The sequence below is a fragment of the Giraffa tippelskirchi genome, chromosome 7, assembly GCF_054371585.1.
Source record: "Giraffa tippelskirchi isolate mGirTip1 chromosome 7, T2T-mGirTip1v1.2.pri, whole genome shotgun sequence".
Lineage (NCBI taxonomy): Eukaryota > Metazoa > Chordata > Mammalia > Artiodactyla > Giraffidae > Giraffa > Giraffa tippelskirchi.
The window spans coordinates 10,734,216-10,757,250 of NC_137281.1; the positions used below are offsets into that span (position 1 = coordinate 10,734,216).

At 47.4% G+C, this 23,035-nt stretch overlaps 1 protein-coding gene and 1 pseudogene across 1 annotated transcript in view; both read left to right on the forward strand.

The window, feature by feature from the left end:
- Window positions 1-23,035, forward strand: part of LOC145515441 (uncharacterized) — an 87,386-nt gene that overhangs the window by 50,443 nt on the left and 13,908 nt on the right. The window contains 11 exon segments of the mRNA XM_081515822.1: window positions 2,187-2,252; window positions 2,840-3,118; window positions 3,816-4,109; window positions 5,885-6,157; window positions 7,764-8,039; window positions 8,939-9,053; window positions 9,252-9,337; window positions 10,358-10,419; window positions 10,780-10,815; window positions 11,577-11,699; window positions 20,388-20,477. Coding sequence (XP_081371948.1) covers window positions 2,187-2,252; window positions 2,840-3,118; window positions 3,816-4,109; window positions 5,885-6,157; window positions 7,764-8,039; window positions 8,939-9,053; window positions 9,252-9,337; window positions 10,358-10,419; window positions 10,780-10,815; window positions 11,577-11,699; window positions 20,388-20,477 — 1,700 coding nt within the window.
- Window positions 15,361-16,153, forward strand: LOC145515465 (small ribosomal subunit protein eS10 pseudogene; annotated as a pseudogene).

Below are 23,035 nucleotides of genomic sequence, written 5' to 3' on the forward strand. Positions count from 1 at the left end.
ACCAGAGAGAGGCAAGAGAGAGTGAAAATTACAATAGAAACTATACCAGAGGGAAAAACAGGGCAAAGAGGAGAGAGGGAGACTGAGGACAAAGGGGGAAAAAACCCTTCAGGGCTTCTCCGGTGGCTCAGTGGTCAAGAATCCGCCTGCCAATGCAGGAGCTGCGGGTTCGATCCCTGATCTGGGGAGAGCCCACATGCTGTGGAGCAACTAATCTGGTGTGCAGCAACTACTGAAGCCCGCGTGCCCTAGAGCCCGTGCTCCACAACAAGAAAGGCCACCATAGTGAGAAGCCCGAGCACCAAAACTAGACAAAAGCCCAGGCAGCAACGAAGGCGCAGCACAGCCATAAATACATACATATTAAAAATTAATTTTTTAAAAAAAGAAAACTTTTCAAAGATACATACAGACAAATAGAGAGATTCAGGAGAGTCGGGGCGGGGAGAGACAGAGAACCAGAGCTGGAGTATAACAGACAGGAATGAGACTGGCAACGAGAGGTTGTGCCAGCCCTGAGAGGCACACCAGGCTCCTCTGTCCTTCCCAGTCACCTGGAGTTTGCTCAAATTCATGTCCATTGAGTTGGTGATGCTATCTAACCATCTCATCCTCTGCCACCCCTTCTCGTTTTGCCTTCAATCTTTCCCAGCATCAGGGTCTTTTCCAATGAGTTGGCTCTTCCCATCAGGTGGCCAAAGTATTGGAACTTCAGCTTCAGCATCAGTCCTTCCAATGAATGAGCCTGTGAACTTCACCTCCAATAGCACTGAGGATAGAGAATTTCAGATGCTTTTCCATTGTTGATTATTACAAGCACAGGAAATAACAATGACAATAATAGTAATAATAACTCAGTACTAATAATAGTGACTAACACTTACTCTAAACTGTCACGTCTGATATCAGACCTCACAATAACCTGATGCACTAAGTTCTACTGTTCTCCCCGTTTTGTAGTTGAAGAAACTGAGGCTCACAAAGAGAAAGCCCCTTGTCCACGATAATAGACAAAGTCCATTATCATTATCAGAGTCCATATTTGCTCCTAAGAGCCCTTGTCTTTAACCCAAATGAGCAGGGGGTGGGGCAATGCTTGATCTAAATTGGGGTCATCTGAGGGCTGGAGAAAGGCATGGCTGCCTGCCTTTGTTAATTGGGCTGATGGTTAGGGCAAGGACAGGAGTTTCAAGGTCAGCGGCACATGGCCATAGCTGCTGGGGTTGGGCATCCCCACCTATGCCCACAGTCTCTGAGCTTCCATAAAACTGTGTGCTGCTGCTGCTGCTGTGTCGCTTCAGTCGTGTCCGACTCTGTGCGACCCCCATAGACGGCAGCCCAGCAGGCTCCGCCTTCCCTAGGATTCTCCAGGCAGGAACACTGGAGTGGGTTCCCATTTCCTTCTCTAATGCATGAAAGTGAAAAGTGAAAGTGAAGTTGCTCAGTTGAATCTGACTCTTCGCAACCCCATGGACTGCAGCCTACCAGGCTCCTCCGTCCATGGGATTTTCCAGGCAAGAGTACTGGAGTGGGGTGCCATTGCCTTCTCCGAAAACTGTGTGCAGAATGGCCAAATGGAAAACCGGAAACTGCTGCTATCTCATTCCCTTTTCTCCCCTCCGTGCAGAGGAAATCTCTGCCTGAGGGCAAGGTTAATTTCTCCCATCAAAGATAATAGAAGTTCCCCTTTATTGGGGGTTGGCTCTGTGCCCATCCCTGGACCAGAGGAACTGCACAGTGTTGAGAGCAAAGTCTTTAGGAACTGGCAAGCCAGGTTCAAGTCTAGCTTCTGATGCTTACTATCTGGTTTTGGAAAGCGACTTCACTGATCTGATCATTTGTTTACCTCTCAATGGAAGGGAGAGGCATCTTCCACGGAATGAGCATCACTGGAGAGAGCGCAGTGACCCTCAGGGGACCCAGTTAAGACTGGTCAGTGTTCATTACCACCCACTGCAATCCTAGGAGGCAGATGATATTATTCCCATTTTATAGCTGGGGAAACTGAGGCTCAGAGATGACAAAACATGCCTCAAGTCACATAGCCAGGAAGTAGTGGGTAAAAGTCAAGCCTCTAGGGGTGGAGGGCCCCATTCATGACCTCAGACCTCCCTCCGCTTGGGAAGACCACAACCGGACACCCCAACACACCTTCCTCCCTGAATGCCTCCTCTTTCCCCCTGCAGCTTCACTTTTGACCGTGTGGAGCTTTGCAGCTGCAGCCCAGATCTCCCGTGATGCCATCACCCAAAGTGAGAAGGATGTTGTTCCGTCTACATTTGGGGCCCCTTGGTCACCCCAGACTCATGGTAGATTCAGGGCACAGAAAACAAGGCTCTCATTCTGGTCTCCATCTCTACCCTCAAGTGCTCATCAGGGTTCCATGCCCAAAGTCCCAGTAGGACAAACCTGATTGGCCCAGTCAGGCAACAACTGGTCCAATCAGTTGTGTTGGAGAGGGGGCGGGGGGTGTGAAGGGGGTGCTGTCCTGGCTTGGGGTAGGGAAAATTGGCTAAGAAGTGGTAGAGGGACCTGGTTGTTATCCCCAATACAAACTTGACTTCTTTGCAGCCAATAATAACTGATCCATCGTCCCTGACCCTCTGTTTTATTTGCAACATCTCATTTATTGGGGGAGAGGAGACTTGAGGGTCCCAAGATCACACCTAGAAGAGAACTAGATCCAGCATTGGAGGCCAGACATGGAGCTGAGAGGTGTCTGCATGCAATTTCAACCCTCCCTGTTTCTCGGGATCCCTCTGTGACTATATTTTGCTTGGTCTGTCCTTCACCTATGTCTCTGCTTCTGTCTCCCCCAACTCTGTTTCTCCCTCTGTAGAACCTCTGACCAAGCCCACCATTTCAGTCAGCCAGGGCACAGTCATAGAGCACAGGGAAAATGTGACCTTCTGCTGTGACACCCCGGATGTCAACATCACCATCCACTGGGTCTCCAACCACAAGCCCCTGCCATCCCATGAGCGCATACAGCTGTCCACAGATGGCAAGACCCTCACCATCTTCACTGTCAAGCGGGAGGATGCTGGGACGTACCAATGTGAAGCTTGGAGTGTCCTTCAGGTCAAGAGCAGTGACCCCACCTACCTGATTGTGTACTGTGAGTCCCTTTCCATTCTCCTCAGCCCCTCAGCAACACCCACTTCCTCAGTGATCTCATCCAGTCTCGCAGCTTTACATACCATCCAAATGCAGACTTGTCCATCCTTGAACTCCAGACATATAGCTATTTGACATCTCTACTTGGATTCTCCTGGGAACATCCAATGCGATGTGCCTAAAATCGAGCTCCTTAACTTTCAAATGTTTGATCCAAAATATTGCCTAGGTAGTCGTGAAGAAAGAGCAATTGCTGGCATACTTTATTTTTTTAATGTATTATTTTTATTTTCACTGCTCTGGGTGACAGGCGGGCTTCTCTTGTTGTGGAGCACAGGCTCTAGAGCACTTGGGCTCAGTAGTTGCAGCGCAGGCATAGTTGCCCCACGCATGTGGGATCTTAGTTCCCCAGTCAGGGATCAAACCTGCATCCCGTGCATTGGAAGGCAAATTTGTAACCAGTGGACATCCAGGGAAGTCCCTTGCTGGCATGCTCTAGGTGTGTCTTTCAATCCTGCTTTGCCCAGGGATGCCTGTGACATAACCTCACTGTCAGACTCTAACATCTCCTTTGTAATGGTTCCAGAGTTTGAGGGGAGAGAAGAGAAAAGTTCCTGTTTATTGAATGCCTGGGTCCCCCTAAGAGGGCTCTCTCACTGATGCTATTGTTGCTGCTATAATTGTTCTTGTCCTCCCAGATGGCCCTGACCCGGTCACGATCAAGTTGGAGCCTGGTGTACCCAACGGGGACACAGTTGAGGTGATGGAGGGCTCCAATGTGACCTTCTGGGCAGAAACTGAGTCTTACCCACAAGCTTCATATTCATGGTTTTTCCCTGATGACTCCAAGCCCATCACGAGCTTGTTCCTCAACACGAGCAATGTTACCATCCATGCCGTGTCCAAGGAATATGAGGGCACCTACAGGTGCTTGGTGTCCAACACTGCCACCCAGCTGTCCCACCTGGGTGCTCTCAAAGTCCGCGTCCTTGGTGAGTCTCTTTACCCCATTCCTCTCCTTTGTGTCTCTGAGAATCAGGGCTACACTGACATCCTAGAGCTTGAGGAAGACGTGGTGGGGTGGGGCTTTCCCTTGTGGCTGGTGGCAGATTGTGGCTCTGGGCACAGGGAAGGACCTGGGTCCTTGTTTGGCACATCCTCCACAAGGCTTTGGAGGCTCTCTGTGGGGTGTCTATCACTTTATTCTCTTGAAGTGTGGGAGGCGATTCTCTATACATACAAACACTAACACAGCGCTCACACACCCCATACACACATGGACACACACACATAACAGTCACACGTGCAGGGGACTTCTCTGGTATTCTGGTGGTTAAGACTGCACTCCCAGTGCAGGGGGCCTGGGTTCGACCCCCGGTTGGGGAACTAAGATTCCTCATGCCGCATGACATGGTCAAAAAAAAAGAAACAGTCACGCATGCATCACAGATATGCACATGTGCACCACAGACACATAAAACTCACACACAACACATACAACTCACACGCAACACATACAGCATACAAAAGCACATGATACACACACACACATGACACATATAACATGTACCCAAAAGACACACACAATACATGAAACACACAGGACATAACACATCACACACACCACACATACACATAAAGCCCACAACATGTACATAAATGTACTCACACATAGGCAAAGCACATACACAATACTTACAAAAAACAGACACATATATTTCAAATATGTGACAAACAATACCACAGACGCACAACATATTCTCTCATAAAACACGTATGCACACAAAACATAATATGTACACAATAGACACCCACAACACATATCACAGACACTCAACATTCTCATGTCCAACACAGAAAACACCCCACATACCACACATTTAACACCCTCAACACATGCAGAACACACACAGTACATAACTGTACTTCACATATAGTAGTGATATACCAAGCATGTAGGTATGTACATACATGTACTGTGCTTGCAAATACACAGTACAACATATACACAGAACACATACATTACCACAGACACATAACGTATACTCATGTACAGAAGATATATACACACACAATATATACTCACTTGCACACAAAGGTACGTGTGTGTGTGTGTATATATATATACACATATATATGTATGTATGTATGTATATACACATGACCTCACAGTCACAATACATGTACACACAATACACACATATAGATAGACACGAAAGGGACTTCTCTGGTGGTCCAGTGGTTAAGTCCATTTGCCAATGCAGGAGACAAGGGTTCAATCCCTGGTCTGGGAAGATCCTTCATGCCAGGGAGCTACTAAGTCTGTGTACCACAGCTACTGAGCCCACATGCCCTAGAGCCCGTGCTCCACAACAAGAGAAGCCACTACAATGAGAGAAGCCCATGCACCACAACTAGAGAGCAGGCCCCAACAACACAACTAGAGAAAGCCCTCACGTAGCAACAAAAATCCAGCACAGGCAAAAATGAATAAATAGACACAAAGCACACACTCACACACAAAACTCATCCATATACCACACACTCTCCATACACACAAAACCTGTAACATATTCACATAACTGTCACACAACACACGCTCATACACAAAAGACTTAGATGCACCACCCACACAGCACAGTCATATGCAAAGCGCACACACACACACGCCACATACCACATAAATACACATCCCTGGGAAATCCTGTGGGCCCCATACGGGAAGGAGACTGGCAAAGGGTGTCCCCGTCTCTCTGTGTGTTTCCAGAAAGACTGACCAAGCCTTACGTCATGCCCCCAAACCGGACTCTCGTGGAGGACACCAGCTTGGTGGTCCTGACCTGCCAGACCACCCATGAGGGAGTTGGAGTCCAGTGGTTCCTGGGGGACCAGCTCCTCCTGCCCAACGAGCACCTGGTGCCTGACAACAGGACCCTGGTCATCCACGGCCTTCGGCGGAATGACACAGGACCCTATGCGTGTGAGGTCTGGAATTGGGGCAGCCGGGCGCGGAGTGAAGCCCTGAAGTTGAACATCAGCTGTGAGTCGTCCCTAGCCTGGACCTTCTCCCCCTTCCTCCTCCCTCCCTTGCTGAAGTTCTTCCTTCCAGCCACTCATCCCATAATTATCAAACACCTGCTCTGTGACAGGCATGTCTGAGCAGGGGACAAGGCCACTCTCATGGAGCTTTATGTTCTAGTAGGGGGAGACAGACCATACACAGCTAAACAAGGGGAAATCTGTGCTGTGTCAGATGGGACTAGAGGCAGTGAGAAAGACAGGCAAGGCTGGGAAGTTGGGGAGGTGTTGCAGTCCTGGCTGGGGTGGTCAGGGGAGGCTTCCTGGAGGAGGTGGTGGTATGAGTGCAGCAGGAGGCAGGGAGAGAGCTGTGCAGGTGACCAAGGGAAGTGAGTTCCAAGGCTGAGGAGGTGGGACTGTGCTTGGCCTGTCAGAGGAATCCCAGGAGGCCAAGATGACTGGAGAGGTAAATTATAGGGAGAATGGAACAGAAGAAGCTGGGAGGGTAGGGGTAATAGACCACACAGGGTCCTGTGAGCCGTGGTGAGGACACTCGAGCTATAGAGTCTCTCTGGCCCTTGTCTAAAGGGTGGAAACAGGGGAGAGGGAGGAGGTGATACAGTTGTTTTTGTCTGGTTCCATGGAGAGGCAGACCCCCAAATGGGATTCAGTGGGATTATACATGCAAGGATTTTCTTAAGGGAATGCTCTTGTGCAGAAAAAGTAGGGAGGGAGGCTCAAAAGACTGGGATTGCCCTCAGACTGAGGTACTTGGAGCGAGGGAGGAAAGAAGACAGAGTACAGAGTTGGGTGGGAGCACGTAGACCACCATGTAGTCTAAAGAACATTGTCAAGACTCTCGGGGAGCCCAGGTCTCCCAGGAAGGGGTCTGCCTTACTTGCTCCAACACACTCAGGTACTGGCAGGGTGCAGCCCAGGAGAAGCCTGGGAGTGGATTGCGGGGTACAGCAGCTGGGCCCTTGGTCAATTCCGCTCTTACTGATGGAGGTCTGTGAGGCATCCTCTCATGGTAGCCACAGTCATCCATGAAGAAATGACGGGGCTGATCAGCTGTAGTGATGAATATATTTTAAAATATCAAAGTCACAGGGTTTACTGCTAGTTGACATGAAGCAAGAGAGAAAGAGAGGAGTCAAGAATGACTCCAAGATTTTTTTTTTTTTTTGGCCTAAGCTACCATCAGAAATATAAGAACTATAAACATGTTGGAAGTTAGGGGTTACATGTCACAGGACACAGCAACAATTTCTGAAGCCTGGATGTCTTACGAGGCTCCCTTGTTAGAATTCACTTTTGCAAGGGCAGGGGTTTTTGTTTTTTATTTTAATTTTGTTTCGTTTTGTTTTGGACTTTCCCCCTCCATGTTGTGAATTACATTCTGCTTGCTCAGCACCTAAGGGAGGAAAAGGGACCTTTTTCTCCTTCTTCTCTTGCCGAGATTCCTTTCAGCAGCAGTTGGAAGAGCCTTTGACTCCCAGGAATTCCCTTAGTTAGAATTGAGAAGGGGGAAAAAAAGAAAGCAGAACTTCACATGTGGAATTGAATGGGATAAAATAGGTAATCTTGCTGGTGGAGGATGGGAACACAATATTTGGCTCTGCACGCAGACGGCCCCGATCGAGTGTACGTCACCAGAGGGTCGGAGACGCTGGAGGACAACACCATCAGTGCAGAGCTCAACTCCCGCCTGATCCTGCAGTGTTGGGCTGAATCCCAGCCGGATGCTGAGTTTAACTGGACCCATGACAACACCAGTGTGTGCAAGGAGGAGCAGCTGGTCATTGAGGCCCTGACTTGGAAACACCAAGGGAATTACAGCTGCACAGCTTCTAACTCTGTCACACTGCTGACCTGCTCTGCTTCAGTCATGGTCAGCGTCATAGGTGAGTCTTTCAGGTACGCTTTCCCCTTGGGTCCAGGTGACTTTCTCTGATGCTGGCCTTAGCACTCTGATCTTCCCTTACTAGGGACTGGAGTGTGGCACTGACTGTCTTGCATGGGCAGGTTCCTAATCCAGAGCTGTTGAATTCCAGCCACTAACACTCAGACTCAGGACTTCCCTGGAGATCCAGTGGTTAAGACTCTGTGCTTCCACTGTGTGTGCTTCCACTGCAGGGGGTGAGGGTTCGATCCCTGGTCAGGGAACTAAGATGCTGTATGCTGCAAAGTGGCCAAAAAATAGAAAAAAAAATTTGTGATCTCATTTCATCTTCAGAACATCCCTATACAGTAGGTACAATTTCCCCTACTTTGCAAATGAGGGAATGAGACTCAGAAAGAGTAGTTACTTTTGTCTGTGTCCACAGGACCCCAGAGAGTCAAAGGTGACTCAGGTTTCCAGTTGCCAAAGCCCTTTGCTGTGACAACCATATTTGATTCATCATCTTAATCAGTAACATTATCACACCAACACTGACTGACCACTTTCCATGGGTCTAAATACTTCACCCACATTGAACATACTGGTCCTTACATGTGCTGAAAATGAATACATATATGTTTAATCTTTTCAGCAACAATATGGAGTAGGCTTCATATTATTTTTGTTTTTACAGAAGAGCCAAAGGAAGCACAAAGATGTTAAGTAGCATGGCCAAGGTCACACAGCTGAGATGTGAACTTAGGACATTTGACTCCAGAAATGATTCTATTACTACTACAAAATTCTGCCTCCCAATGGCTGGAAAACAAGTACTCATCAAATGACAGTGGAGATAAAGCCCCAAGATTTGGAATGAGTTTGGGGACAGGGATGAGGTCCTGATTCTCTCTCCTTGCCCAGGTCACCAGTCATCCCTGTCTGCAGGGGCCATCGCTGGCATTACCATCGGGATCCTGGTTGTCATTGCCCTGGCCATAGGGCTGGGCTGCTTCCTGCACACTGGAAATGCCAAAGGGTAAATCTCAGAATGGGGTGGGGGTGTGGCCTATGGGGACCTGCCCCGTAGAATGATTGCTGACCATGGTGCTGAGTGATGCCTGTTGGGAACTGAGAGGGTTTGGGACATTGCCCAAAATGAACATAGGATATGGGCAGAGCCTGTGGAGATGGGCAAGGACTAGAGGCATAGTGAACAAAGGTCTTGGGATTTCAGGCTCTCAAGGAGAACAGCAGAGGATACCATCTATGAAAACCCGACACCCACTTCTGAAGAGGGTGACCCTGAAGAGCTCAGTCGCAGTAAGTGACTCCATAGCTGATACCCAGGGCAGCAGTGGGGTCTGGAGAAGAGGCTGGTGCAGAGAGCCCAGGCTTCTGCTCCCAGCTTCGCCCCTGGGTGACGTCATGGGCAAGCCCTGTAGTCTTGGACCCTCTGTGTCCCCATCTGGAAAATGGATGAGATCAGAGTCAAGAACTCTGAGGAGTTCTGCCTGTTCCAACAGCCACAACACAAATACAACACCGTACCGCCATTCTAGTCTTCCTCACTCTCAGAAAACTTTGTTAATGGATTGCTATAAACAGAGAATCAATCATAACACTCCTCCCTGCTAAATTCAAAACAAGTCTCATTTTCCGTCTCAATATAGTACCTCATGCAGCCTTCTTTGACCAAAGGCAAAACAAAACATCTTTGCTATGTCTGGTCTAAGATTCTAGTAAGATGGGCTCATGAAGCAGAAGTCCTCTGGGGACTGTCCAATTCAGCTCAGTTTTACAGAGAAGAAAACCAAGGCCAGGAAGGATATATGATAAACACAGGCTACAGAGGACCCTGGTGCACCTGGGGCTAGGTCTAAGACTTCTGACCTCATCTGTGTCATCAAACAGCCTTAGCTAACCCAGAACTTGATTTCCAAGACCTTCCCAGGTCAAGATCACTGGAGATGTGATGGGGTAGTCCTGGGGATAAAAGAAGGAAGGTTTCTGCCACATCCTTCTGGGGATAGAAGTGCCCTGTCTGGACAAGTCGCCCCTTCCCTCATGCCTGTGTGTGTGCTCAGTCACTTCAGTTGTGTCCAGCTCTTTGCGAGCCCATGGACTGTAGCCCACCAGGCTCCTCTATCCATGGGATTTTACCAGCAAGAATACTGGAGTGGGTTGCCATGCCCTCCTCCAGGCAATCTTCCCAATCCAGGGATCGAACTCACGTCTCCTGCATTGCAGGTGGATTCTTTACCTCTGAGACGCTGGGGAAGCCCCTTCTTTCCTCATATCTCTCCCTAACTCCAGCCTTGGGCTGGCATTCACTTTCTCTAGACAGGCCCATGCCTATGTATGCCAATGTACCCGCCACTCAAGGACAGATCCCAGTCAAAAAGGTGGGTAACGCTCCAGAGGCACCCCTCTACTCCCCTGACTGTCTGGCCCTTCCCCAGCCCAGGAGGGCTGTTCTGTCTCACCTCTTGGGGCGGGGGTGGGGTTCAGGCATGTTCTCTTAAGGATACCCAGTGGCAGCTTGGGCCCCTACTTTCTCTGGGGATCTCAAGACCTTCTGTGGTTTTTTCATCTCTTCTCCTTGTTTTCTTTCTCTTTCATATGACAATGCCTACCCTGGAGCCCGCTCTGGGAATCAGAAGAGATGTAACTGCTTCTGAGGCCTGAGCTATTTCCAAGAATTTCCAGGGGTGACCGTTTATCCCAGGCCTCAGGACCTCTTCACTATTTTCTTTTTCCCCCAGATGCTGCCAGTATACCCTCAAGAGCAATTATATGAGGTAGGTTGGCCTTGCTTGATTTTATTAAAGAAGTTGCAAAGGAATACAATCTGAGAATGTTATATTTGACAAGTATGAGAAATCATCTTATCTAGATCTTTCATTGAGCATTGCTGGGCCAGGAATGGGGAAAAAAAGTGGCTCAAGGCCTCACAGGGAGCTGGGTTAGATTCCTTTTTAAAAATATATTTATTTATTTATGACTGTGTCAGGTCTTAGCTGCAGCACACCAGTGTTCGTTGCGGCCTGTGGGATCTTTGTGGAAGTATGGTGGGTTTTTCTCTAGTTGTAGCTCAAGGGCTCCAGAGTGCATGGGCTCAGTAGTTGCAGTGTGGGCTTAGTTGGCCCAAGGCCTGTGGAATCTTAGTTTCCCACCAGGGATCGAATCCACATCCCTTGCGTTAGAAGGCGGATTCTTAACCACTGGACCACCAGGGAAGTCCCTGGGTCAGAGTCTAGGATTCTAGCTCCTACCCTGTGCTGCTTCCACTTCCAGTGCTTGCAGTTGGGTTGCAAATAAGCTAATACTGGCCTAGCAAGTGATGGGATGCAAAGGAAGTTTTGGAGAAGTTGCAGACGTAGCCAGGTGAAAAGGAAGAGTTCTGGTCCTAGACCTACTTCTGCTTCTGATCCTTTGAGAGAACCTGGTTGGGAATCTCTGTCTCTGGATCTCTGAAGACTGCACGTTGGCACTTTCCAGATGCTGTGGTTCTAAGACAAACTGCCTGTGGGCCCTAACTGATCTCTGTGTTCACTTGCAGCAGGAATCACCTTCCACCATCCGCGGAGGGAGTTCTCATGGCCTCAGGAAGCCATCCTCCAAACTTGCATTGCATCCCTTGGTCCCAACTCTACAAAAAGAAAATGCAGAGTCAAACTATGAGGTATTTTTATGCCACACAGAGTCTTTGGACAGACGGAGAGCTGCCACCAATCTCCCTTTTCCTCCTTGCTAAGGAGTCTGTAGGATAACCTATCAAGAGGTTTCCTTTCAAAAATCTTTTCAATCCCTTTGCACCCACTTCACCCTCTCACTTTCTGGTTCATTTCATTCCATTCCCTTCCTGTCCATCCATTTCACTCCATCCCATGTTTCCATCACACTTATTTTCACTCTACCCGTTTAACTTTCTATCCATTTAACTTCATTTATTCTCACTTTATTCCAACTGTTTCCTCTCCAGTCTGTTTCTGTTTTTTTTTTTCATTCCATTTCACTCCCTCTCACTACATTTCTTTCCATAAAATTCCTTTTATTTCCTTTCCATTTCTTCTGTTCCTCTTATTACTTCCCATTCCATTCCTTGTCATCGCTCCTGACCACTCAGTGCCATTCCTGTGCATTCCGTCCCATTCCATTCTGCTTCATCCATTTTGTCACGTTTTCTCTTTATTCTTTCATTCCTTTCCATTCTTTCCCACTTCTCCCTATTACCTTTTATTCTTTTTTATTTTTTCTTTTTAATCCCACTTGTTCATTTCTTCCACATTCCATTTCTGGCTATTTTAATCCTGGCTATCACTTTTCCATTTCCACTCCATAACTTTCATTTATTACTCTTATTATTTCACTTTCATTTCATTATTATTTTATTTCATTTCCATTCTTCTCCTTCCTGTTCCATATCATTCCTGTTCTTTCCATCCACGTATTTAATCCACTCCTTTCATTCTGTTTCCTACTAGTCCACTCCTTTCTAGTCAATGTCCTATTTACGTTCACTTCCATTTGGTCAGCTTTCATTTCATTCCACCACATTCCGTTTCTTCTTATTCTATTTCTTTTCATTCCCTTCTTTCTTTCATTTCGTCTTCCTCATCCCTTCCCCTGCCATTCAGTTCTGTTTCATTATTTTCTGTTCCCTTTCATTGCATTGTCTTCCCTTCTATTTCTACTTTTAAAAAATTATTTTATTGAAGTCTACTTGATATACTTCACTAAGATAATGTGGTATTATCTTCTGGTATATAGAAAAGTGATTCAGTTATACATATATATTGGTATATATGTGTATACACACACACACATATATATAATAGTTTGCATCTGCTAATCCCCAACTCCCAATACACCCCCAACTCTTCTGTTTCCTGTTCATTCCTCTTTAATCCATCCCACTCTGTTGTACCACATTCCATTCTGCTCCATTACCTGTCATATGAACCATTCTCAAAAGACGTGAATGTCTAAATATCTTCGGGATTTTTGATAAGAAAAACAAACCCCTTGAAAGTAATTCAGATTAATTAAAGTGGGGATTAATTGAGAAGACACTGAGGAATCTCAGGTAACCAATGTCAGAAATTACTTGTGGGCCTCATGGGGATTAGAATCAGGAAGTTTTTCTCTCTTATAGCTGCTCATTTTTTTTTAAATAAGGAAAAGTATTTATTTGTGCCTTGTACATTTTAATAAGGATGGTTGCTCATTTTTTCTGACCAATGAATTTGTTCCATTCTCCTTGGTTCAGATTGAATTCCTATGCAAGCTTCCTGGTCCCTGCTCCTCTATAACTTCAAATTATATATGACAACACCCTCTACTACTATCTAAAGGTTTCTAGGTTCAGATTCTTCAGAGGAGAAGCACAGTTGTTCAGGCCATTGTATGGACTGGGCTGACATTTGTCAGCTCTCTAATTAGCTGTGAACTGGTACAAACATAGCCTCTTAGGTCCCTCTCTTCATCAGGATCTGGGGGAAAGGAGTCTCATTTGTTCCCTTTTATCAGTGGAGCAAAAGCTCTTCTTGGAAATCTCACTCACTAAACTTCCTCTTACGTCTCCTTGAGTCGGGATGCTGTCATGTGGCGCTTGTTGCAAGGAAGGGTGAGAAAATTAGCTGTTATCCTTCCCGGTGTCTCCAGTAGAGGCAGGCAAGAGGGGAGATACGGGAGGAGTGTCAGGTCAGCCACCTCAGTGTCTGCTACCTTCTGAAGGGATGAGAAGGAGCAAACAATGCAGAGGGTCTGGAGTAGAGTGTTCTGAGTTGAGGAGCATCAAGTGAAAAGGTCCTGAAGTGAATGCATTTTTTATCTATTGCTGCACAAAGAATTACCACAAGCTTAGCAGCTTAAAACAACACACATTTATTATCTCACAGTTTCCTGGGTCAGGAGTTCAGGCAATTCTCAGATGGGTATTCTGCAAGGCTGCAAAAAAGGCGTTGGCCAAGTCTCAGGTCTCATCTGAGGCTCTACTGGGAAGGGATCCACGTCTGAGCTTTCGTGGTTGCTGGAGGCATTCAGTTCCTTGCAGGCTGTCATTATGAGGGCCTCGGTGTCTTACTGGCTGTCAGCTGGAGGCTGCACTCAGTCCTTTCAGTGCTTTCCATAGGCAGCTCACAACATTGTATCTCGCTTCTTCAAAGTCAAGACAGATGTCACACTGTCATATAACAGAATCGCATAATGTAAGCAGATACCTCCTGTCATCTTTGCCATATTCAAATGGTTAGATGCCAGTCACAGGTCTTGCCCTCAAGGGGAAGTTTGCATCAGGACATGAAAACCAGGGGGCTTCCCTGGTGGCTCAGACGGTAAAGAATCCTCCTGCAATGCAGGAGACCCGGGTTTGAGCCCTGGGTTGGGAAGATCCCCTAGAGAAGGCAATGGCGATCCACTCCAGTCTTCTTGCCTGGGAAATGCCATGGACAGAGGAGCCTGGCAGGCTACAATCCATAGGCTGGCAAAGAGTCTGTCACGACTGAGGGACTAAGCACAGACGTATGCATGAATACCAGGAGGTGAGGATTATGGGGGTCACCTTAGACTCTGTCCTCCACAATGGGGAAGCAAAGGCCATTCCAGGAGTGGAAAGGTGTCAGCATGACTGAAGTACAATGAGAAAGGAAGATCTTCGGAATTTTTGAGGTTGAGAAAAGAGAATGGCAGAGAGTTTGAGCCCCTACACCAAGTAGCCCAGGAAAGCCCACCAGAACTGGAACTTACCTTTTCTCTTTGTTTAATAGGTGCTTGTGAATCCAGAACACAGCATCTACTGCCAAATCAACCGTCCCACCTAATGGAAGCAGAGATCCTTTCTCCAGAAATCCTAGAGAAGTCACACTCAATCATATATTCAACAATGCTTATTACATACACATTATATTCCAGTCATTCTCTTTGTAAACCTTGTGACATTCTGTTTTGATGTCTTTTTCAGGGTCTAGACCCTAGCTCTCACCAAATCTTAAGCTTTGGGCTCATGTTTCTTTAAAAGCAATAGAAACAAGTCAAAAGCCACCTAGAATTAAAAGACCAAGGTCTGATACCCAGAAGCTGGGGATGTCATAGTGTTTACTACATACGTTGTTGATGGACACAGCAGGCAGGGAGAAGTGTGAGCCTGAGTCAGCCAGAGCGGAACATGGGATGTATCCACGGGTCAGACAAGCAGTGTCTTTTCAAATCATGGTAGAGGATAAGGAACAAGGAGCTATTAAGAGATGACAAGAGAAAACACAGAATGAAGCATGGAAATGAGGCACCTAGGGAGGTATAGGCATGAGATGCTTTGAATCCCAAGAGACCTCAGGGATGGAGATGTGCGGATAAGATTTGTTAAAGGAAATAAGTCCAGGATGACTCCCAGGTTTCTGGCCAGAGCAGCTGGATGACAGTTTCTTCAGGTGACTTTCTGAAGCAACAGTGGGGAAGGAGCAAATCTGGGACAGAGAGAGAAATCAAGAATTTGGTTTGACATGTCAAGGATCAATCAGAGAATCAAGCAGGCAAATGTTCATAAAAGTCTAGAAAACTTCCTTTCCAGCTCAAGCCCCGAACACAGCAGCCGTCATGATGTTGATGCCCAAGAAGAACCAGATTGCCATTTATGAACTCCTTTTTAAGGAGGGGGTGATGGTGGCCAAGAAGGATGTCCACACGCCCTAGCACCCGGAGCTGGCAGACAAGAACGTGCCCAATCTGCACGTCATGAAAGCCACGCAGTCTCTCAAATCACGAGGCTATGTGAAGGAACAGTTTGCCTAGAGACACTTCTACTGGTACTTCACCAACAAGGGCATCCTCCAACCTGCCCCCTGAGATTGTGCCTGCCACCCTGCGCCACAGCCATCTTGAGACTGGCCGGCCACGGCCTAGAGGTCTGGAGGGAGAGCCACCGGCAAGGCTCACACGAGGGGAAGCTGACAGAAACGCCTACAGACGAAACGCTGTGCCCCCTGGTGCCGACAAGAAAGCTGAGGCTGGGGCTGGGTCAGCAACTGAATTTCAGTTTAGAGGCAAATTTGGTCGTGAACGTAGTCAGCCACCTCAGTAAAGTTGAAAGAGATTGTTTTGTGTTGAATTAACCTGTAAACAGAAAAATGAAAAATAAAAGTCTAGATAGAGCAGAGCTGGAAATATACATTTGGGAGTTGTCAGTGGGATTTGAAGTTATGGGGTTAGATGAGATCTTGTGTCAGGGGTCCCCAGGACCACCCTCGGCCTCAATGATTTGCTAAAAGGATTCACAGGACCTCCAAGTTGTTATGATCAATGTTATGGCTTATGACAGCAAAAGAACAGAGTAAAATCAGCAAAAGGAAAAGGTACAGATGGTGAAGTCTGGAAGAAATCATGTTCCTCAGTTTCCAGGAAGTTGACCAAGAACTAGTCTTTTGAAACAGGCCTTTTGGGGGGAATAGATGGGGTTTGAGCAACTCAGACCTGCTGAGTTAACCTTTTCCCCTAGAGATCCCAAAGGGAGTAGATGAAGACAGAAGAGTAGGGGCTGACAAACTAAACACCGGTCCCTCCAACATTTATAGTTTGAGGTAGAGGATTCAGCAACGGAAAAGGACTGTCCTTTTTATCCTGCTGAGAACTTCCTCCTTGCTTCCCCCGAGTATCAGAGGAACAGATCACACTCTCCCTCTCCCTTATCTTCGTCTTTAAAGCAAATGAATTCCTAACTTCCTTGCTCTTCCGTAGATGTTTTGCCCTCACCCAACTCCTGGCCAGTAGAACCTCAGGATGAAACTTGGGTCTCAGCCAATCCTCAAGCAACTGAGAAATCTCTGGGATAGATCTGTGTAGAATGAGTTTCTGTTCCTCAGGAGTAGCTATTCCAAAGTCTTTATAATATTCAGGTTAGGCCAGGGATTCAGGTGCTCTTGCAAGTAGATATTACCATCTTGTTTGTTTTGAAAGAAAAAAAATGGTGAAACAAGACAAAGTCAGTTTTAAGTTATATAGTACTAGTGCTTTAATGTCTGAATATCTTGAAGTGAAAAAAAACAATGAAAACAAAAAAGTGAACAGAAAAAAGGGAAGATGAGCTAACACTCCAAAGACCCCGTCGTGATTTTGTCTTATTATACTAAATCTGTAGATCAATCTACAAGATTTGACCTCTTTACAACACAACCATTGTAATGTGGCATTTGTATGTCTTTTATCTCAGTAGTTTCGAAAGCTTCTACTAATGTCTCTATATATTTTACTGAATTTATTGTAGGGCTTTTTTTCGCTTCTCTTATAAATAAATGTGAACCTTTCTCTTTTTTAAAATTTACTTTGTTTACTGGCTGTGCTGGGTCTTTGTTACTCCTTGGGCTTTTCTCTAGTGGTGAGCAGGAGCTACTCACTAGTCTTGGTGTGGGGGCTTCTCTTGCTGAGCATGGGTTCTAGGGCCCACAGGCTTCAGTAGTTGCAGTTCCTGGGCTCTAGCACAGGCTCAAAAGATACACTCCATGGTATGTAGGATCTTCCTGGAACAGGGACTGAACCCATGTCTTCTGCATTGGTAGGCAGATTCTTTATTGCTGAGCCACCAGGGAAGCTCCTTTCTCTGTCTTGTTTGTAAACTAAGTATTACTTATGTAGAGGAAAAATCCTGGTATGTGGGCAAGGGGCAATTTGTGTAATGTAGAAATTAAGAGCATGGATTCCAGAGTCAGACTTTTCTCTTTTATTGTGGTAAAGTCACATAATTTAAAACATACTTAACCATATTTAACCATACAGTTCAATGGCACTAAGTACACTGATATTATTGTGAAAATCTCACTGTCTTCCATGTCCTGAATTTTTCACCTTCCTAAACTGAAACTGTCCCCATCCCATGCTTCTACCAATGTACTTTGCAGAGTCAGACTTCTTGAACTCAAATACTAACTCTGCCCTTACAGTACAACCTGTTACTTAATATTACTGGGCTTCAGTTACATTTTCTGTAAAAGGAAGTATCTGGTTAAAAATACCGGTAAGGACGAGATGAAATTACTATCTGTAGATGACCGGCTTCTAGAGAGCCAGGAAAATCAAATGTAATACTATAAGAATTCAGGACATTTCAGTAGGTTAACCAGATACAAAGTAAATACTTAAAAAAAAAAATCAACCACAATAACCAGCTATAAGAAACTTTGGGGGTAGAGATTACATTTCAAACAGCAATAATTTTTTGTTGTTAAAGTCAGATTTACGTGAGGAAAACTACAGTTTCTTGACAGTATTAAAGGAGAAAGCTTAAAGCTGTATGAAGATACGTTTCCAACTGCATCCCGTTTTCACTGTCACTCCTGAACTTCAAGCCGAGCCCAGGGCCGGCCCTTCCCAAGCCAGCCACCTCCCACGCATCGGTCTTTTGGCCTTCATTTCCGATCTGGCTCCTAGTCTCAACGCCGCGCAAAAACTCGGACGCGCACACTCGCACTCCTTAGCCGCTAATTCAATTTTCACTCCTGGTTCCTGTGTGGCCACCTCCCGAGTCCACCCCCGGTAAGAAGCTGGAACCACCCCCAATCACCGCCCGCGCCGCCGAGGCTTCTGGGAATTGTAGTTCCGGCTCGCAGAGTCCAAACGCACTTCCGGGTTCGGCCAGAAGCGCAGCCATTGTCCTGCGCGCGGACGCTCGCAATCTCCGCGCACCTCGGCCCTTTTGCTGTTAAGCCGAGCGGCCCTGTGGATGCCGACTAAGGGAGGGGATAGAACTAGCTTAAGCCTAGTCTGTCGTGTGCAGAGTCGTGGCAGAGAATTGCCTAACCGAGCTCGTCTTGTCGCAGAGCAGTTGGTGGGCACTGAGGCTGTGACAGGCCCTGCCTGGCCCTCGAGCTGGTGGACGCTCAGGTTGGTGAGGGGGCGGGGCAACGCCGGGTGCCTGGTGCGCGCATGCGCAGGGTCTAGACGTGTGGCTGGGACCGAGTATGTGGGTGGGCGACCTGGGACCTGCGTGGGCGGTGCTTCAGCCTCAGATCACAGAGGTTGGTGGTGATGCTGGGGCAACTGCAGATCCCGGTACTGTGCTCTGCGCGCGTCCCAGGTGCGACGCACGTAGGGGCCTGGGGAGGTTGGTGGAGAAAGCGGTTTGGGGTGCAGGTTCAGGGTACAGCTGGATTATGAACTCACACTGTACTGTTTGAGTGAGGATCCAGGAGGATCCAGGGGGGCTGAGGGATGCCCCTATTGGGCAGGGATGGCTTGTGGAGGCGAGGATTTGCCAGTAGCTGTTCAAGTCTCAGACCCAGAAACATCGAGCCGGGACACCGACAACTGAGGTCCACATTCAGGGCCTAGGAGGGGCTATCAGGTACTGTGTTTGTCAGGGCGACCCTCAGCCCCATGCCGGCCATATTTTGGATTCAGCGGTGAGGACACCGGGTTGGTGGGGGGGCCAGATCAGAAATACAAATTCTGGGCCCAGGAGGATTTTGAGTGTTGGGGGGTCTGGGCTGGCACTCTTCTGGTAGGGGCCCACCGACCCCAGAACGGTGGAGGGAGGAGGTCGTGGGTGCAGCCGAGCTCTATGGTATGCTTGGCGTTTTGAACAGGAAGTGAGAGGCAGTCGACAGGTGCTGGAGGGTCACTGGAAGGATAGGATCCTGGGAGGGGCACGGCTAAGTAATGAACTTCATGTAATTAATCAGGTGTTTGACTTTGGGTCATCAAGCCCAGGGGGCTGCCTGGTGGCTCAGTGCTAAAGAATCCACCTGCAATGCAGGAGACAAAGGTTCGATCCCTGGGATGGGGAGATGCCCTGGAGAAGTGAATGGCAACCCACTTGAGTATTCTTGCCTGGGAAATCCAATGGACAGAGGAGCCTGCGGGTTTACAGTCCATGGGGTTGCAAGAGTCAGACACAACTTAGCAAGTAAACAACAACAACATCAAGCCCAGAGCCCTGCTGTTTGCCCTAGGAAGAAGTGCTGATTTGGGTGTGCAGATTCAGGTTGGGGGTGGCAGGTGCACACTAGGGGATCCTCAGTGTGCTGGGTGTTTGCTGGGGGTGGGGGGAGCATGTCCCAGGATCCAGTGGGACAGAGACTGATTCATGCTGCAGATTTTGGTGATGGGTGCAAGGTGGAGCTTGGGCACACGGCGGGCTTCCAGGTAGGTGGTCCAGAGGCCCCAGACACTGGAACATCCAGATTGGAACTGCAGAGTCTTGGCCTGGGAGAGGGACTAGCGACTCGAGGTACAACCATAGCCATTCAGGCAGGACTCTATCTGGGCAGGAGCCTCTAGAAACACAGTTGCCATGGAGATTGCATCCCCAAAGCAGAGGCTGATGGTGGGGTGTGGCCCACAGTGGACCTACATGAGGATGCTATACTCAGGGCTTCTCTTGCAGCTCAAGATCTCAGGCCCCTGCCTGTGCCTGGAGGAGAGCATGGAAGAGCAGGATGAGAAGCCCCGGGGGCCCCTGAAGGCCTGCGTGCGGGTGAGTGGAGCTTCCCTTCTCCTAGGAGACCAGAGTTTGCTCCCCCTGTGTCCCACAGTCTGATCCTCTGGGCATGGGAGGCTGTCTGGCTCTCTTTGTCATGTCTTGGGGCTTCTGGTCCCTCCCAGTCAGCAAGCTTCTAACACTTTTTATACATTTTATGGAGCTCCCTACACTTCCTCACCCTTTTATCCCAAATAACTCTTTCTGGAAGGAATTTAGCATCTTGTATCCAAAGCACTGGGCTTCCTTGGTGGCTCAGTAGTAAAGAATCTGCCTGCCAATGTAGGAGACATGAGTTCAGTCCCTGGGTAGGGAAGATCCCCTGGAGAAGAAAATGGCAACCCAGTCCAGTATTCTTGCCTAGAGAATTCCATGGACAGAGGAGCCTGGCAGGCTACAGTCCATAGGGTTGCAAAGAGTCGGACACAACTGAGCAACTAAACAACAACAATGCAAAGCCCTTAGGGTACTGTTTCCCTCTTAGCCAGCAACTCCCAGCTTTGCTTGAGAATAAGCAGTTGGAAAGAAATTTCAAGAATATTCAATGCAAGAAGACAGTTAAATGAGTTATAGTAAAACCTTGAAATGGAATTCAGTGTAGCTACTGATAGGCTGAAAAGATATTTATGGTCTGTGTTAAGTACATAGCATTTCCAAATGCTTTTTATAAAGGGATGTAATTTGCATGTACATGGAAAATATGTTATAAATTTATCAGTTAACAATCTGTAAGTTATATTCCAAGTGACTTTCTATTTTCATTTAGCTCTATTTTTGTCCTTTTATGCAGTGCATTTTAAGTCTAGGAAATTGACAGTTTAAAGCATTTTTCTACAGCACATCTTCTTTGAGAACATTTCATTTCTTTAAAAATGTTAAATTAGGGAACTTCCCTGGTGGTCCAGTAATTAAGACTTCTCCATCCAATGCAGGGGGTGTGGGTTCAATCCCTGGTCGGGGAGCTAAGATCCCCCATGCCTCCCAGCCAAAAAAACCAAAACATAAAACAGAAACAATATTGTAATACCTTCAATAAAGACTTTAAAAATGGCCCACAGCAAAAAAAAAAAGAACAACTTAAAAAAAAATTAGTTAAATTAGAATTTCACCTTTCCCTTCCTGAACAGTTCAATTCTGAAGCTGTTAGGTGGGACACAGCCATGTAGGCGTCTGCAGCTAAGGGAGGGCTGCCTGCCTCCTGATACCACCTTCCTCACCCTGCTTGGTCACTGGTGTCCCCACACAAGGGTTTCTTGGCAGAGGCCGGCCTCCTGTGGGGCAGCAGAGTCCTGGTGGGCCAAGGGGTGCCTGTGTGGGAGAGAGCGTGGCAGTGGAAATGGGAGATCAGTTACTTACAGGGGAGTTGATCAGATACGTAAATCTAATAAGGGTCATGGTGAGACCACTTTAGGCCAATCCTAAGGGAAATCAACTCTGAATATTCATTGGAAGCACTGATGCTGAAGCTGAAGCTCCAATATATTGGCCACCTGATGTGAAGAGCCATCTCATTGGAAAAGACCCTGATGCTGGGAAAGATGGAGGGCAGGAGAAGGGGGAAGCAGAGGATGAGATGGTTAGACAGTATCACCAATTCAATGGACATGAATTTGAGCAAACTCCAGGAGTCAGTAGAGGACAGAGAAGCCTGGTGTGCTGCAGTCCACAGGGTCACAAAGAGTCAGACATGACTTAACAACTGAACAGCAACAGCAGAAACCACTGAGTGCCGTTTCTGGGGCTCTGAGGAACTCCAGTTCTTTATATCTCAGCACAGTGAGGCAAAGTGATAGCTAAGAAGTGATTTATTAGAATAGGACACTTGTGAGGCTTACAAGCAGGTGGGCGAGAGGGGGCCATGCCCCTGAAACGTAGTGGGCTACAGTTTTATAATCAAGGGAAAAGTGAGGAGGGGGAGAGGACCACCTTCCTCCTTCTTGAGTAGACATCATGCTTCCATCATCAGCTGTTCTCCTTGTTGGGCAGGGAAGTTTTCTTGTCCCTCCACAGTCATGGGACTGTCACGGCGCAGTGGAAATGAACAAAAGAGCTTATGCTCTTTTGCATAAGTGTAAGTAACATATGCTGCTACTGCTGCTGCTAAGTCGCTTCAGTTGTGTCCAACTCTGTGCGACTCCATAGACAGCAGCCCACCAGGCTCCACCATCCCTGGGATTCTCCAGGCAAGAATACTGGAGTGGGTTGCCAGTTCCTTCTCCAGTGCATGAAAGGGAAAAGTGAAAGTGAAATCACTCTGTCGTGTCTGACTCTTAGCCCATGGACTGTAGCCTACCAGGCTCTTCCGTCCATGGAATTTTCCAGGCAAGAGTACTGGAGTGGGGTGCCATTGCCTTCTCCTAAGTAACATATACGTGTGCTAAAAATGGTACATTGTCTCAGATTTTAGTAAATAGAACATAACCATTTCCTTTTGTTTTTAGTGCACACAGAGGAGCATGTCATAGGAATCATTAACTTACTAAGCTCACCTATCAGGATGCGGGTCTCATACCACCATTGTTTTATTCTTTTGGGGGCATGTCTCATATGTTCCT